At 45.1% G+C, this 18,370-nt stretch overlaps 1 protein-coding gene across 1 annotated transcript in view; it reads left to right on the top strand.

The window, feature by feature from the left end:
- dennd4b (DENN/MADD domain containing 4B) overlaps positions 1-18,370 on the top strand; it is a 42,132-nt gene that overhangs the window by 13,403 nt on the left and 10,359 nt on the right. Inside the window, exons 2-20 of the mRNA XM_080540296.1 lie at positions 2,939-3,246; positions 4,437-4,689; positions 5,061-5,130; positions 5,251-5,420; positions 7,272-7,513; positions 7,938-8,004; positions 9,027-9,085; positions 9,587-9,731; positions 10,168-10,343; positions 11,171-11,271; positions 11,775-11,990; positions 12,315-12,460; positions 12,625-12,758; positions 13,621-13,735; positions 14,572-14,778; positions 16,263-16,391; positions 16,735-16,879; positions 17,128-17,283; positions 18,006-18,234. Coding sequence (XP_080396422.1) covers positions 2,948-3,246; positions 4,437-4,689; positions 5,061-5,130; positions 5,251-5,420; positions 7,272-7,513; positions 7,938-8,004; positions 9,027-9,085; positions 9,587-9,731; positions 10,168-10,343; positions 11,171-11,271; positions 11,775-11,990; positions 12,315-12,460; positions 12,625-12,758; positions 13,621-13,735; positions 14,572-14,778; positions 16,263-16,391; positions 16,735-16,879; positions 17,128-17,283; positions 18,006-18,234 — 3,059 coding nt within the window. The 5' untranslated portion in view covers positions 2,939-2,947. The remainder of the gene's footprint in view (positions 1-2,938; positions 3,247-4,436; positions 4,690-5,060; positions 5,131-5,250; positions 5,421-7,271; positions 7,514-7,937; positions 8,005-9,026; positions 9,086-9,586; positions 9,732-10,167; positions 10,344-11,170; positions 11,272-11,774; positions 11,991-12,314; positions 12,461-12,624; positions 12,759-13,620; positions 13,736-14,571; positions 14,779-16,262; positions 16,392-16,734; positions 16,880-17,127; positions 17,284-18,005; positions 18,235-18,370) is intronic.

The following is an 18,370-nucleotide window of genomic DNA, read 5'->3' as shown; positions in this document are numbered from 1 at the left end:
TGTCCCAATTCTCAGTAAGACTCTGACGTCCCATTTCTCTGGGCATCCCCATATTCGTTGTGGGCCAGTATCAGTGCTTTCACAGAGGAGCAGGTTGACATGGCTGTCCTTAGGATGTCAGTTAGCCTAGTTATTATCAAGCCCTAGAGTCATGTGCCGAGAGAGAGAGAGAGAGATTATGTAAGAAGGTTTTTTACCTTGCATGACTTGACAGCATCCTATTGTTATGCCCCTCAACCCACCCTCTCTCACCTCACCCCACTCTCTCCCATCTCACCCCACCCTCTCCCACCTCTCCCCACCCTCTCCCACCTCACTCCATTTTCTCCCATCTCACCCCACCCTCTCCCACCTCACCCCCCCTCTCCCACCTCACCCCCACCTCACTCCACCCTCCCACCTTAACCCACCCTCTTCTACCACACCCCACCCTCTCCCACCTCACCCCACCCTCTCCGACCTCACCCCACCTTATCTCACCTCACTCCACCCGCTCACTCAGTGCACTTAAGTTTAATCACACATTGATTTAACGAAGCACAGTGTGTGGGGAAAAATCCAGCACACTCTCTCTCTCTCGCTCCCTCCCTCCCTCTCTCTCTCCCTCTCTGTAGTGACTGAGGCCTAATGACTCATCCTCCCATCCATCCTGTTAATGCTGCTCTAGACAGTAAATCTCCCACATAAATTGATCGCGGAGATCCCCCCCGCCACACACACACACATCATTGACCTCCGACCAGCATGACTGGGGAGTGTGGGATGGAATCTAGGCTACATGAAAGTTATTCGTTTTTTCGTGAGTTGGTTTGGTTTGTGTGTGTGTGTTATCCCATGTCAAATGGTATTGCCCTCACTATCGTTGTTCTCTATATAGCCCATTGCATAAGTCAGGAGTTGAGGGTGTATATATTGAGGGTGTTTATGTTGAGAGTAGGTAATAGGTATGTATTTATTAGGAACACTAATACTGGGTAGGGTCTTTGCTCTCAAAACAGCCTCAATTCTTCGTGGCATTGATTTCACAAGATGTTGGAGGAAACATTCCTTTGAGATCCTGGTCCATGATGTCATGATTGCATCACACAATTCCTGCAGATTTTTAAGGTGCACTTTCAAGCTGTGAATCTCCCGTTCTAGCGCATCCAAAAGGTGTTCTATTGGACTCAGATCCGGTGACTGGGAAGACCACTGAATAACACTGAACTCATTGCCATGTTCATGAAATCAGTTTGAGACGACCTTTGCGTTGTTACATGTGCACATTATCATGCTGGAAGTAGCCATTAGAAGATGGGTGCATTGTGGCCATGTGGGTTGCACATGGTCAGCAACAATACTCAAAGAAGCGATGATTGATTGGTGGGGCGGCTGTGGCGCAGGAGGTAGAGCTGCCGTCTAATGATCGCAAGGTTGGCAGATCGGCGGTTCGGGCCCCTCCTGGCCACATGTCGAAGTGTCCTTGGGCAAGACACTGAACCCCAAATTGCTCCCAGTGAGCGGGCTGGCGCCTTGCATGGTAGCTTGCCGCCATTGGTGTGTGAATGTGTGTGTGAATGGGTGAATGAGAGGCCGCTTTGGATAAAGGCGCTATATAAGTGCAGTAGGGCTGCCACAAACGATTATTTTCATAGTCGACTAGTCACCGATTATTTTAACGATTAGTCGACTAATCGGATCATAAATTACAGCTTATCGCACAATTACTCAATCGCTCTTATTTAGCTATCATCTTCTAAATTTAGCTTGAAGTTGTTAGTTGTTGTTGTAGGCATGTGCTAACTAAAAATAAAGACAATTAAAATGATTGTTCACTCAAAAATAGATATTTTAATGAACTTTGCAGATTTATTTCTGGCATCACTTGCATGTAATGTAATGTAAAGAGTAGTAGAGGGTGCAAACTGCTGAGTAAAATGAGGTAGGCTAGGCACTAGGCAACCAAAAGAATACAAAAACAAAAATAAATACTTGTACAGAGTACAAAAGTTTTGCTTTGCTTCACTCATCTCATAGTAGAACGCGCCTTCTTAGCACTGTAACGTTAAGACAACATTTTTAGCTATTTGATAAGTATCGCTTTGATGACAACGTAAAATAATGTAAGAAGGCTTTTAACGTAACGATATCGTTAGCCAATAACAAGCTAACTAGCTTACCGAGACGAGCCATCGTCTTCCTCGTCATCTGCCACAACGTGCTTCCTTTTTAGATGCTTGCGCATCATAGACGTGCTGCCATGATAAGCGAGTTCAGCTTTGCAAATTTTACATTTTACATTCTTTTTTTCAACGTTGTGGTTGAAATGCTCCCACACTTTAGAGGTACGAGGACAGGAAGACATTTCTCTGTTTGTTTTTCCGGGGAAGTCACGTGTGCCCCGGATGACCGACACTGCGCATGTACATCAAAGACACTGGGAGACGCTAGCCAGTGGCAGCTTCAGGGAAGAAAAACGAATGCTTATCGAATGAAATGAATGGTCTTTATTGTCATTGATATAGTACAGGTACCAAACAACGAAATTTGGGAGGGGGGGCTCCCCTGGTGCTAGGCAAAAAAACAAAACAAAAAAACGCTTATTTTAGCTCCCAAAAAACATGCGACTACGGCGATTACCAAATATGTCGGCGACGATTTTGGTAGTCGACGTCGTCGTGACTAGTCGACTAATCGTGGCAGCCTTAAAGTGCAGTCCATTTACCATTTACCATTGGTATTAACGGGCCCAAAGTGTGCCAAGAAAACTTTCCCCACACCATTAACACCCTCTGAATGAATGAGATGGTGTACAGGTGTTCCTAATAATGTTTAGTGAATGTATGTTGAGACATAATGACAATATTTTTTCCCTCTCTCTTCTCCTTTCCTTCCCTCACTTGACCCCCTCTCTTTCTCTTCCCCCTCAATCCTCCCTGTTTCTCCCCCCTCCATCCAGACAGGCACCATGACAGAGGAGAAGTGCCCCCAATTGGTGGACTACTTTGTGGTGGCGGGTCTGGCTCCGGGGGGCTCCGCCCCCCTGGACGAGGAGGGCCAGCAGCGGGCCGGCCGGGCGGTGGAGCCCGTCACAGACTTGGCCGTCATTGCCCGTGGCCTGGGAGAGGATGTGCCCGAGGGCTTCACCTGCATCGAGAAGACCCAAGGGGGTCACCCGGCCGAGTTGAGCGCCGGCCTCATCAACAACCCTCACATGTACCTCTGTTACCGCCGTGGCCATGACAAACCGCCCATCCTGGAGCTTGGGTGAGACGCATACTGTTACCGCATTTTAAATGACAGATAGATAGTAGATAGTAGTAGTACTTTATTGATCCCCCGGGTAAATTACAATGTTGCAGCCACCAGTGACACATAATCACAACAAAGAACAAAAATGCAACTCAACGCAAAGTACAAGAACACAAAGTATAAAAGGCTGTGCAGTGGATGAATAACTGATCTACATATATACAGTGTTAGGGGTAGTGGTGGACTAGTGGATAGTAAGGGTGTAACGGTACACGTATTCGTACTGAAAGTCTTTGGTTCGGTACGCGTGTGTACCGAATGGATGCAGCGCTCTTTTACAGCTGCAGAACACAGAGTGTTAAAGTAATCTCAGCCAATACACAGGCGAACACATGCCACAGAGAGATTGTCGGTAGTTTCGTTTTTAGTTTAAACTAGAGCTTGAAATTCCTCCAGCGTCCCTTATGTCTCTTGTTTGAGAAAATTACGGTTTCTCAATTACCTACAATGACTATGGACAAAGACAGGTGGATCGGACCAAAGCTATATGCCGGCATTGTTCAATTGCGATCGGGTGTGACGCTGGCTGTACGTCAAACTTCCTCACTCAATTGAGACGGCATCACCTTGTGTGAACATCACAGGTACAAGAAAAAAGCTGAAGTGCAAACCCATCTTAACAGCCTTTCGCTTACAATTCAGACCGGGCCAAAGCAATAACAAATGCCATAGGTGTTTTTATAGCAGTGGACCATACTCTGTTGTCGAGAACACAGGTTTTAAACATTATGTTGAAAGTAATCGAGCCTTGTTACGTAGTTCCCTCTCGTCCGCATTTCAGCCAACAAATCATACCTGCCCTTTATAAACAAGCACAAACTACAATTGTCCATGACTTATCCAAGGCATCTGCTTTCTTAATTAAGAAAGGAAGACCCACAGTTGGTTCAGTAAACCACTATATGTTTTCTGAATGTTTACCCTGCGGTACCGAAAACCGAACCAAAACCGTGACTTCAAAGCAGTACCGAACCAATATTTTTGTTACACCCATAGTGGATGGTGAGTTGGACTGGTGATCAGAAGGTCATGAGTTCAAATCACACCTGGGAACACCACCCTAGTGTAAGGTATATAGAACGTATTCAATGACACTAAAACCAAAACCACCTCTGACACTCCATTACCTCGCCTCCTCTTCCCAGTGTGCTGTACGAGGGCAAGGAGACGGTGAAGCAGGGCTGGTACGTGATTGAGACCACCCCCTACAGCCGCTCAGCCAGCCTGAGCTCCGGTGGTCCGGCCACCCACCGCACCTTCCTGACGTACCGGCGTGCGCCCGACTCCCAGGCTCTCCACACACTAGGTGTGACGGACATCTCCCTCCTGCTGCCCAGCAAAGGAGAGGTGGCCCCCCACACCTTCTGCAGGGTGGACAAGAACCTCAACACCGGCATGGTGAGACCAGAGCTCTCTCTGGCCCATTTCTGCTCTCTCTCTCTCTCTCTCTCTCTCTCTCTCTCTCTCTCTCTCTCTCTCTCTCTCTCTCTCTCTCTGGCCCATTGTTGCTCTCTCTCTCTGAATTTGTTCTGCCTGTCTTTCACTCCATCTTTCTCACTTTCTCATTTGTTTTCTACTTTTTTTCCCTCTCTCCTCCTTTTTTTGTTGTTCTGTCTCACTAATCAGCTGTGCCATCCAACTGTCGCTCTCTCCCTCCACTGTCCGTTTCTCCTCCACAATTTCCACTCTCTCTCTTTCTCTTATTTTCAGCACATGTCTGACTGGCTGTGTCTGTCATTGATCCAGTTGTGTGTATGTTGTATCCACAGTGGGGTCCGGCCCTCTACCTGTGCTATAAGAGAGCGGTAGCCAAGGCCAACGCCCTGGTCTATGAGGCAGGTGAGTGTCGTCGGCTGCTCCAAACACGAAGCATCACAATGCTAACCTTGCTAATTCCTCTCTCAAAATGTGTGTGTGTGTGTGTGTGTGTATGTGTGCCATTGTGTTAACCCCTTGCAGGTCTAATCAACCGGTACCCAGAGGCGGACCTGGAGTCGTTCGCCCTGCCAGACTCTGTGCCCATGTTCTGCCTGCCCATGGGTGTGACGGTGGAGAGCTGGCCTCTCAACACCAAGTACCAGCTGCCCGTCTTCTCCACCTTCGTCCTCACCAGCGCCCTGGGAGACAAGGTACATCAGCCTCCCTCCTTCATCACACAAGCTGTTTCCAACTGTTTTATTCAAAGCAAATGACAGTAGGTGCGTACATGTTTTGGTGTATATGGTGCCAGTGCGAATTGAACCCTTGGTCTAAGCTGTGTTGGCACCGTGCTCCACCGACAGGGCCACGCAGTTTCAGTTCTTGAATTCGATACTGGTTCTTATACTGTATTTTTTTCGGTTCCTATTAATGAGCACAGTGCCCTCCATATGAGGGAGGAGGAAGCATTTTCTCTTCTTTTAGCTCTGTACTCCAAAAAAAGTATTTAAAAGTCTTGATACCAATATTTGACCACCTTAAAAAAGCACAGTCTGCTAAGAAGGAGGGAAAACATGATTTGCAGCTATTGGGGCTTTGATAGTTCAACAATTATTTTAAACAAATATCCTCTAACCCTATTTGAAATGACTGGGAAATGCTAATATAAATGCTAATATAAACATTTGCCAACATGACTGACCTTAAACAGATTGCTAAAGCATATACAATTGTACCCTTCAGGCGCTGCCTTAAAACCTCAGCCAGTGTCGTTCACGGCACCAAATAGCAGGGCTCGACTTTAAGGCTTGTCTGCTTGTCCGGGACAAGTACATTTTATGTTCGGACAAGTGGACTTCCTCGGACAAGTGCAGGAGGACGGACAAGTCAAAACAAAGAGAAAAATAAATCAATCAATATGTATTAATATCTGCAAAAAAAGAATTCCTCCATCAGTTGTCCGATCTGAAAAGTAATAAATGTATTAAGGAGCTATGCCACACCTCATTCTTGCTGCCTATGAGGTGCGGTGTAGCTTGTATCAAACATTCTAATGCTATTGCGTGTGCCTGACCGTTATTAACCCCACTGCTTGCGGAAGTGCCAACCTTCTTTTTTTTCGGAAATTTTAAGTCTGTAGTGAAAGAAACCGACACGTTACTCAAGCCAGCAAGCACAATGTTCCTTCAAGCACCTAAAACTGGCCAGGTGCCAGGAAAAGCGGGGAAACGCAATGTCATCGGATGAAACGCCAGCACAATGTCCGCTGAGTAGGGTAGTGCAGGGTATATTGTCACACGCTGTCTAACATTTACTGTGCACAATACATCACAAATGGTATAAATGTCATACCAAATGAAAGAAGTCTTGGGCACATATTTTGTATTGATTATATCTTCATATATTATTTCAGTAAGAAGCTGTAAACCATTAAATAGACAGTGTGCATTTGTGACAATTTGCCCCATCAGCGGGCAAGTTGTCACATTGGATTAACAGCAAATAAGAACACAACTAATTAATTGTGAATATTGATTATAATTCCAAAACCAAATTTAACTTAATTAAATAACTCAAACAATCATGCCTCGAGAATCTGGCAAATCATGCCTTTGAATCAACACATTCAGGCTGAGCACACATTAATTAAGTGGCATGATTGACCACTTTAGTTTAAACGTTGAAATCGAACGTTCTCTGGTGTGCACGGAGATCCACAGGAATTATTGGAATTGGAATGGAATGTATTACTGGATTGTAGTGTTTTAGTAGACAGGCAGACAGACGCGTGCGCCGTCATATTTGGACAAGTAACTTGAGCTCTCGGACAAGTAAAAGATAAGTTCACTTGTCTGTTGGACAAGTACCTGAAAAAGCTTATTGTCAAGCCCTGCACCAAACAGGTGATAAGTGTAAGTTAATTGAGCTGCAATATATTAAATCTGTAATAGTTTTTAAAAAAAAAGGTATCTTTCACTCATAAATCAGTCATGCTATCTAGCAATTGTTAAATGCTAACTCCTCACACACACACACACACACACACACACCCCCACACACAGGTGTACGGCGCGGCCATCCAGTTCTACGAGGCCTTCCCTCGCGAGTGCCTGTCGGAGCGGCAGAGTGTGCGTCTGGGCCTGGTGAGTGTGGTGGACCGCCGGCCCATCACCAACCGCACCCTGCAGGTGAAGAAGAGTATTTGTGTGCTCTCGCACTGGCCCTTCTTCACCGTGTTCCAGAAGTTCCTCACCTTCGTCTACCGCTACTCCATCTCCGGCCCCCACGTGCTGCCTCTGGAGAAGTCAGTGAACAGATACTTTACTTTACTCAGATACTTTGCAAAGAATGTTCGAGTACATTTATTATCAGTCCACCGTTGATGGTGGACTGTTCCTTTTTTTTTGTTTTTTTGTGAAGTATCCCTTTAATAGTTTTTTTTTGTTGTACTTTGAACAGATTTTTGTCCCTTTTACAATAGCCTTTTGGGCACCAACTACAAATAGGTTTGTAGTTGGTCCTCGCAAGCAATTATTCTTTTTGCTTACGTTTATGGTATAAGTATAACTTAAGTATATGATCTTTGATTGGAGTTGTGCTACGTATCTTGATAAACCTTGATACATATTGGCTTATCTACTGATTGATTCCAAATTATTAATAACTGATTGGTAAGTTGTTTGTATGATAAATTTATTGTTTGATTGATTTATTCTCTCTCTTTGTAGGCACATCTCTAGCTTCATGCACAACGTTCCGTTCCCCTCCCCTCAGCGTCCTCGCATCCTAGTGCAGGTACGACACCTGTCTGCCATATCATCTCCCTTATTCTCATTTACAATAAGCACCACCCTTTACGAGAACAATGTTGTATTAATGCATCCATTTATTTTTATAGCCTTTTATTCCTGAAGAATATACGTTTGTTTGTTTGTATGTTTTATGAGCTTAGTTTCAACTGTCTTACTCCATCAAAACCCAAATGATATGCTTGTGTTACTGTAAACAAACACTGTATAGCTTTAAAACATGGTTAAAAATGTCATGTTGATCTCATGGATGGTTAGTCCTTGTATCCATAGCTCTGTCTATGCATTTGAGAGTGGTAACATTTCTTCAACCCATCCCTCAGCTGTTTACCAAAGAAAAAGTGGCAGGGCCACCGCTTTGTTATTGTTTGAATCCCAGATTGTCCCTTTAAAATTTTTGAATAATACAACTACTGTTGCTAAGACAGCCTTTCTCCTGAAGATTCAGTTAGGTCAAGTTCATGATCAGGTTTTCCTTAGTTAGTTCATAGAAAGCCTGCACTTCCTGCGTGCGTGCGTCTGTGTGTGTGTCTGTGTGCGCGTGCGTGTGTGTGTGTGTGCGCCGTGCACTCTCTTTGACACTGACAGAATCATCATTGTGGTGTTTCTTTCTAAATACTTCCTCCACAGGAAATTGGCGGTGGTTAGAGTGTGCAGTCTGAACAGGGTAAAATCAGCCAAACAGTCAATATAAATCATATCGAATCACATTGCAAATAATTATATAATCCTGGCTGTAGAGCGTAGGAGCATTTGTTTTTTTTCAAGGTAGCGTGCAGATGATACAAATGGAGCTTTTCAAATTGATTCCAATTGGCTTGTCTCAAATGAGCAGAGGCCAATTTGGTGCATGGTGGTGAATTAAATCTAAGCATGGGTGTTGTAATCTCTGTCCCTGAAACCTATAGATAATTCTCCACTTTGTCCGTGCGTGCGTGCGTGCATGCGTGCGAGCGTGTGTGTCTCTGTCTGTGTCTGTGTGGTCTCACTGTGAACATCTCTTTGCAGCTTTCCTCATACGATAACCTTCTCCTGTGTCAGCCAGTCTCCTCGCCCTTACCACTGAGGTCAGTCAAACACATGTTCTCTTCAACCCTCTTTATTCTAATCAGTTGACTTTAACTGTGTAGATATCAGGTCGATAGAACCCTGGGTGTGCACTGGTTAATGAATACATTCATAAATGTAAAGCCTCTCATTGTTATAAATTATTCAGGACCATTGTTCTTTATTGTCACCAGGGACTGCAGAATAATCAGTTTGCTCCAGTCCAGTACAGAGCCTGATATGCCTGCATTTGTATTGACAGCTGCATTTTCCCCTCTCTTCTCCAGTTTTGCTAGCTTTGTGAAAACGTCTTTATAACTAGACATGGGTGAACAAATTAACATAGGATAATTTTCTAAAGCTCGAGCTGCGTTTGATTTAGCTCGTCTGGCGCACAATTAGAGATTATAACCGCTGACACAGAATGAATACATGACTAAATGAACAAATGGATAAAGAGATGGCCTATGGACATCAGACTGATACTCCTTCCCCCCCCTCACCCCCTCACCCCTCCACAGTGGCGCCAGTTTTGTGAAGCTGCTCCAGAACCTGGGGCCAGAGAACGCCTGCGTCCTGCTGCTGGCGGTGCTGACGGAGCACAAACTGCTGCTCCACTCCCTCCGCCCCGACGTGCTCACCTCCGTCAGCGAGGCCCTGGTGTCTGTGAGTCACACACACACACACACACACACACACACACACACACACACACACACAAACATATACGCACACACACACACACACACACACACACACACACCTGTGCACACTCAGTTGTATGCATATGCACATGCTTAGGCAGGCAGGCAGGCAGAGACAGACAGACACACACACACTCAGTCAGATACAAACAGACATCACATGCATACAAACACAGGTCTGCGAGCGCTCGTATACACATGCTCACGGACACACACACACACACACACACACACCATATCTACATGCAGACTCTTGCTGTTTGTGAGTTCCATAAGCTGCTTCTCGACTCATTCCACTTTTCATATTGGTACACAGACACATACGCACACTTTGTACATTTTATACTGCATACGCACAAGCAATCTGAATCATTTGGTTGACGGTCCTCTCCCTCCAGATGACGTTCCCCCTGCGGTGGCCCTGCCCCTACATCCCCCTGTGTCCGCTGCGGCTGGCTGACGTCCTCAACGCCCCCATGCCCTTCATTGTGGGTGTGCACTCCAGCTACTTCGACCTCTATGACCCCCCCACCGACGTGGTGTGTGTCGACCTCGACACCAACACCATCTTTCAGTGAGTATGCTGTGGCCTGGGGTTGTCCAGTGGTATAGCACCAGGACTTACCTTCTCCTCCTTACTTTCCTGTCTTTCTCCACCATCTCTGTCCAATAAAAACTGAAAATAAAAGAAAAATAACCTGTAAAAAAATAAAAAAAAGACGCTGATACTGAGGAACTAGTTCAAGTGTAAGTAGTAACCTCGAATGCTGACAGCAGGGTGTTGCTATTACATAGTTGAGACGTTGAAATGACCCAATACACTGGATATTTTTCTATGCTGTCAAGTGATCATACTGGGCTTCCAAACTGAACTCTGTCCATGAGGCAAGAACAAACTCGACGAAGCCAATGTGAAATGTGTCATTTGTTCGTTTCCAATACTGTACACTGCTACTATTACATTGAATACTAAGATTCATATCAAAAGTCAGTTGTTGTTGTTGCTTTGAGTGTGCAATTTCTCCTCATACCCGTGGCTTGTTTATTGTTTGTATTAATGTCTTTGTGGTGATTTTTGATTTGATTTGATTTTTATTAGGAATTTACAATAGCAGCATTTACACATTATGATACTAAGTAATGTCCAGAGCATGGCACTTGAAAGCATTATTTAAAACACTTATTTCCAAAGAGGTCCTCGATGGAAACATAAAATGAATAAAACAAAACATCACACAGTATAAAACATAAAATGAATAAAAACAAAACATCACACAGTATAAAACATAAAATAAGTAAAACAAAACATCACACAGTATAAAACATAAAATAAATAAAACAAAACAAGTGAACAATGTAAGAAGTGAACAAACCGTGATGATTTCATTCTCTTTTCCTCAGAATGGAGGACAAGAAGCCGCTGTCGTGGCGATCGCTACCCAGAAAGCATGGCAAGATCCTGGTGAACTCCCTCACCAACCTGCACAAAACCCTGGAGAAGAGTGAGTGATGGGTGGACACTGTGCATTGCCAACATTCTTATCTCTTTTGATCTCTCTCTGGCAAGAGAGTGTGCTTCATTTCACTTGTCAGGCACAAATGGGAGCAATGTAGTACTATCAGAAGTACTAATACGGCATGCAGGACGAGCTAAATCACACACACTTCTACATTTTTCAAGTATTTTCAAACCATGAAATATGTGCTGTGTTTTTCCCGGATCCATTTCCCAGCCAGGTCAGGATATCTGCCATATCAGCCCAACGATATCTGTTACACCTCCTTTTGTGGACCACCTACTTTTCTCTTTCACAACATTTCACCCTGCATCTCTTTTGCTCTTTCTCTGTGATGTTAGTGACCTGTCTTATACCGTCTCTGATCAAATTGAAGGATTTGTTAAATCCCATCTCATTCCCTCCCCCCTTCTCTCCTCCCCCTCTCTCAATCTTCGCTCCCTTTTTCTCTCTACTTTTCTCTCCCCTTTTCTCTCCTCCCGTCCAAGTCTACACCCCAGGTCAGGAGGAGGCCACCCTGGAGTTCCTGCTGACGGACTATGACCTGATCTACGGGCGTCAAAAGCAGCTGGAGCTGGAGATCCAGGAGGCCTTCCTGCGCTTCATGAGCTGTCTGCTGCGGGGCTACCGCACCTTCCTGCTGCCCATCACACAGGCCCCCTCAGACCGCACCACCGACTGCAGCTCCCTCTTCAACCTGCAGGGTCAGTACTCTGGGAGGCTGTGCGAGTGTGTGCGTGGGTGTGTACATTTTTGGGTTTGGGTGGGTGGGTGGGTGTGGGTGTGTGTCATCGCACCTACCGGCTGCTCCCCCCCATCACCCAAGCCTCCTTCGATAGGTCGATAGCTCCCTCTACAACCTGCAGGGTTAGTAGTGTGTGTAATTGTACCTACCTGCTGCAGGGGTATGGGGAGGTGTGTGTGATATTGCAGAACCATCCTGAACCAGCCGTGTGTGTGTGCGTGTGTGTGTGCGTGTGTGTGTGTGCGTGTGTGTGCGTGTGCGTGTCCATCCATCCGTTCTGCAGGGTTCTTGAAGTCTCGTGAGCGCACACACCAGAAGTTCTACAACCAGCTCACCAGGACCCAGATGTTTACTCAGTTCATCGAGGAGTGCTCCTTCGTCAGCGACCGCCATGCCTGTCTCGAGTTCTTCGACGAGTGTGTCCAGAAGGTCAGAATAGTTTCATATTTTTATTTCATACGGGCATATAATTGTTCTTATTCATACCCCAAATATAATCTACAGTAGTAGTTTGTAGTAAGTGTTTGACAGAAGTGTGTGTGTGTGTGTGTGTGTGTGTGTGTGTGTGTGTGTGTGTGTGTGTGAGAGAGCAGGTGGATGTGGAGAAGCCAGAGGAGGTGCGTCTGATAGACTTGGACGAGACCCACAGTGGAGAACACACAGTGTTCATCATGCCCCCTGAGGAACCCCAGGAGCCTGACGGGTCAGAGTGCCCCGCTCTCTACAGGTAACACACACACTCACACACACACACACACACACACACACACACGTACACTGATAGGGCTTTCACACCGGCAAAGAACCGTGCCGGTTCGCGTTCGCGAACCAAGTCTGGAACGGGCCGGCGCGTTCAGACCGAAGCTCAATTGGTTCGGAACCTGAAAAGTTGGTTCGCAGCGGGCACCAAAAAATAGTGGTTCTCAAGCGAGAACGAAACGTAGAACCGTGACGTCGTCAGTGGGTGTGTCATAGTCTAGGCTGCAGAGACCAGCAAGGAGGAAGTAGACAACATGTAATCTAATCTAAATCTAATCATTAGTGATCAAAAACAATATCAAAAGTGTCATTATTCTCTCTATCTTCTTCACATGCTCAGCAAACACACACACGCACACGCTCGCGGACATGCGCGAACGCGAATTTCGTAAGCCATTTCTATTCCAGTAATGGAGCAGCTGATTAGTAAAAGAACGCATATAGAAAGTGTCTTTTGTTTTGTTTCACAGAAAATGGTGTTTATTTCAGATACTGTAGTGGAAGATATTATCCTCTTTTCCAGTGAAATGTTTGTTTATCCCGCCCCTTCATCACCCAGCGTTGATGCCGCGGATGGTTCCGGTTACACTGGTATGAACGCGGGCTCGTTCGCCAGACAGCACCAAGGTTCAGAGGTTTCCGAATGCGAACGCGAACCGGCACGGTTCTTTGCCGGTGTGAAAGCCCTATGAGAGACACACTCACACACACACGTACACTGACACACACACACTCTGACTGTATGTGTGTGGTTTACACTTTATACCTCTTAGAAATACATGGTTTCATTGTTTTTAGTATGCTAGTGTGTCACCCTTCTGTCTGTGCAGCTATGAGACATTCCCCCTCCTGAGGGTAGAGTTGTTCGACCAACCTCATGACCAGCTCCGCATCCCAGCCAAGGGCAGCGCCCCCAGCAGCCCTGCTCCCCGACGCACCAAACAGGTACCAACCTCAGCCTCCTCCTCCACCACCGCCAGCCCACACACACACACACACACACACACACACACACACACAAACACACCTACAGATAGGTCAATGTGTTTGAAAAGAAAAACACAACACTTTTATTTTTATTTTTATAAAACCTACTTTTTCCTTGAATTCTGGGCTGAGAAGTAACTTGATTTAGAGGTGTATTCATTAGTTGGAGCTTCCATGCTAATGAAAATATAATGAATATGTGTGGGTTGTGTCTGTGAAAGGCCCTTTCCAGTGAGTACAGCTACAGTACAACCCAGTTCTTTCACAAAGACAAAGGAAGGAGGGACTAAGTTCACTGTGATATTGTGGCATTTTATTTGAATGAGTATCTATATTTCATCACCAGTCATTCAATATTAAAAAGTTGCAGACACAGTGGCTGTGTGTTTTGGGTTAATACTCCAGGCCCAAGTGGGGTTGTGAGACTTCACCCATGGTTTTGAGCTTGCAACCATGTGATTCACAATAAACTGAACCAGTTAGCTCCAAGGAAATTACTGTTATTGGCAAAATCAGCATCAATGTTTCATCATTGGTACTGTATGTGGTTGCTGACTTTCATGACTCCTGCATGAAAGAGAGAGACTTAAGTCTGACCAAATGCTTCTGGTTTGGTTGTAACGTTGTCTTTCTCTTTTGGCGTTTGAAATCTCTGAATAACCAGACAACATAAGTAACCACAATATCTAATCAGGCAATAGCATTGCCTTGAATAGACCTTTAAATGGTATTGCTTTTCATTTGTATCGGACAGTCTATTTAATCTTTGCCGCCCCCCCCAACACCCCTTTTAGGAGATTAAGCTGGCGCAGAAGCGGGCACAGAAGTACTCGGCGGTGCCGGACATGTGGTCCAAGTGCCTGCTGGGCCACTGCTACGGTCTGTGGTTCATCTACCTGCCTACCTTTGTGCGGGCAGAGACTGCCAAGGTGCGTGCCCTGCACACGGCCTACGAGATCCTCAAGCACATGGAGACCCGGAAGGTGGTGCTGCCTGACGAGGTAGGAGAGACCGTCCAGGGCTCGACATTAAGGCTTATCCGCTTGTCCGGGACAAGTACATTTATGTTCGGACAAGTGGACTTCCTCCTGCACTTGTCTGATGGACAAGTCAAAACAAAGAGAAAAAAAATAATAATTAAAAAAAAATGTAGGTATTTAATAACTGCAAAAAATTAATTCCTCTTTCAGTTGGAAAAGTAATAAATGTATTAACAAGCTAATTCTTGCTGCTTATGAAGTGCGGTGTAGCTTGTATCAGAAATTCTGATGCTATTGCGTGACCGTTATTAACCCCACTGCACGCGAAAGGTGCTTGGAAATGTTAAGTCCGTAGTGAAAGAAACCGACACGTTACTCAAGACAGCAAGCACAATGTTCCTTCAAGCACCTAAAACTGGCGGCAGGAAAGTGGACTGCTAAATAGACAGTGTGCATTTGTGACAATTTGCCCCATCAACTTACCCACACTACGTCGGGCAAGTTGTCACATTGGATTAACAACAAATAAGAACACAACTAAATCATTGTGAATATTGATTATAATTTCAAATTCTAAAACCAAATTTAACTTAATTAAATAACTCAAAATTAAAACAATCATGCCTAGAGAATCTGGCACATCATGCCTTTGAATCAAGACATTCAGGCTGGCAGAGCACACATTAATAAAGTGGCATGACCACTTTAGTTTAAACTTTGAAATGGAACGTTCTCTGGTGTGCACGGAGATCCACAGGAATTATTGGAATTGGAATGTAATGTATTACTGGATTGTTTTAGACATACAGACACATGCACGTGCGGTAAGTAACTTGAACTCTTGGACAAGTACAAGTTCAAGAGTACCTGAAAAAGCTTAATGTCAAGCCCTGCCCTCTCCACAAACCATCCTTATTTCCTATAACTTTTTCTTCTTTTTAAGGTTATTTTTTGGAGTGTGGTTGTCCCATTTTTTCAGGTTCTTTTGGACAGAGACAGTAGAGTGGTCCAGGAACTAAGGAGGAGAGGGGGGTATGTCAGCAGGGAATAGGCTGGTTTCAAACCCATGCCCACGTGGCCATATGTGCGCTCTGTGGTAGACCACTGGACCACCCCACCCCAAAATGGATATATTTTTTAAAAAGAAATTGGACCTTCTGATTGCAACTTTTAATGCACAATTAAAAATAAAGACGATGCAGTTGCAGACAAAACATTTGTGCTCTAGTCACATGTCTGAATGTCTGAATGTCTGTGAATGCTGATAATCCATCTCTGCCGTCAGTTGGCTCATTGATCCTCTCTCCTCTGCCCTGCAGCTCTTCCATAGGGACGACCACTGAGAATTAGCGGCTAGCAAAAACTGGATGAATGTGCATTGTCCCTGTATAAACTCAACTCCACTAAATCAATCAATCAATCAAATCAAAAATCAGCAAAATAATAGGAATCATTCCCGTCATTGTAGTCATGTGTGTAAGGTAGGCGGTGCTCCCTGTTCTCAGGTGTGTTACAGGATCCTGATGCAGCTGTGTGGTCAATACGGCCAGCCTGTCCTTGCCGTGCGAGTCCTCCTGGAGATGAAGAAAGCTGGGATCACGCCCAACACCATCACCTATGGATATTACAACAAGGTAATAACACTATCACCTATGGATATTACAACAATGTGTACACACTGGCTCAAGTGCAAATGTCCGAAATGGTAGCATTAGCGTTTGGGGTTGTCATTCGAGAGGAGTATTCTATGATATGTTCTTATGTTCTATGAACTGTTCATATAGCATGCTTCCTAGTCATGTACTTTTAGTATGCACACAAAGTTGAGTTATTATATGCTCTTCAAGGATGCTGTATGCTTGCAAAATACATATTTTAAATAGTTTAAAATATTTAAGAAATAATTGTGTCAAATTGTGTCATGTGTCAAGGCTCACACTTTACTCTCTCTCCTCTGCCTCCTCCCACTCTGCTCAGGCAGTGCTGGAGAGCAAGTGGCCCTCCACCAATCAGGGAGGCCGCCTGCGCTGGGCCAAACTACGCAACGTCCTGATGGCCGTGGCGCAGTTCAGACAGCCAATCAGACAGCGGCAGAAGTGTGGCTCTATAGGCTCACGGACAGGTAAGGATTGTTTGTCCATGTTACAGTTTGTTGTATGAGTTAGAGCCATATGTTGATATGTATAAGGTTGGTAGCAGTATGACATAACAGTTATGGAATTCTAATTCAAATACTGTACCAGCTTTTAGCAAATCCTGACATGGATTATACTGATCAGTACATGCATTATGTGCATTTTGTGCCTGATATCCTACCAAAGTATTATCTGTGAAGGTGAACTGTTAAAACAACTTTCCCTTTGATTTAAGATGTCACTATGGACGGTCACCAACGAACTCGCCCACACTCCAACCTGATTCGCCAGTCGAGCTGGAGCGGCCTGAGTGAAAGCTCCAGCCACGAATCCCTGACAGGCCCTCTGGTGAAGAGCAACAGCCTGAACAGTATGAGAGCCTCCACTGGCAGTGAGTTACAGGAGATCTGTCCTTGACTCACACATTCAGAAGGTTTCAACTACTGTCATTCCTCCTAGACTCACATTTCTACAACAGCATGTTTGGATACTGGATTCTGATTGGCTAGCAACAGCGGTAAATACCCCAACTCCCTTCAGTTCAGCTCCAACCGCATTTCCAGTATCAATGCGCCTCCCAATCAATCTGATTAAGAACACCTGATTTGTTTTTTGGCTCAAAGGCAAGTGAATGTGGCCTAGCCTACAATGCAATGGTTGATCTTGTTTATGGGACTATATTCTGTGGTGGAAGGATATATGTATTCTGAAACGATTAATGATTGTAAATAAATGAATTGTTACAACTGTGTATTTTTATATTATGTGGTATTATGTCGGCTTCGGCTCGTGCCACAACCCTGTACCAGTGGTAATGTCTCCACAACCCCCTTCCTCTCATGGTAAATTGCTTACTTAGAAGGTTTCAACTACTGTCATTCCTCCTCACACATTCAGAAGGTTTCAACTACTGTAACTCCTAGGTTACAGCTAAACCACTGGATTCTGGCTCCAAAAACAGCATTTTTTATTGGTCATCAGAAACATTGTGGATGATGCATCACAAAAGAGAACTGCTTTAGACAAGATGCAAGCTGTTTTCCCAAGGTGAAGAGCCATAGAGTATGCAGAGACCACATAATGTGACTCCCCTCTTCTCAATCTCATCCACAGAGTCCAAGCTCTCGAGGAAGTTGTTACCCCAAAACACGGGGGCTAACGGCAACGACGACCCAGCCTCCCGTAAGCCCCCCGTGGGGCCGCGAGACACCTCCACACTGCCCCCCGTTGGTGTCCTGGTGCGGCGCAGTGACATCTGCCTGTCCACCTTCTACAGAGAGTGCTCAGAGACACCCGACCCTGAGACTGACTGCAGCTGTAATCCCGGGGAGAGAGACAGCAGGTCAGAGGTCACATCAAACACAATTTATTCAGTGCATTTAAAGTGCATTTAAAATGGCTAAATACTTTGGAATTTGGTGTTATCATTATTTACGGTCGAATTAGAGATCTAGAAAGTGGAACATTATCATCTTAAT

This window comes from Nansenia antarctica (assembly GCF_963989245.1).
Source record: "Nansenia antarctica genome assembly, chromosome: 10".
NCBI lineage: Eukaryota > Metazoa > Chordata > Actinopteri > Argentiniformes > Microstomatidae > Nansenia > Nansenia antarctica.
Note: the sequence above shows the minus strand (reverse complement) of the source record. Positions and strands in the feature narration are given on the sequence as shown.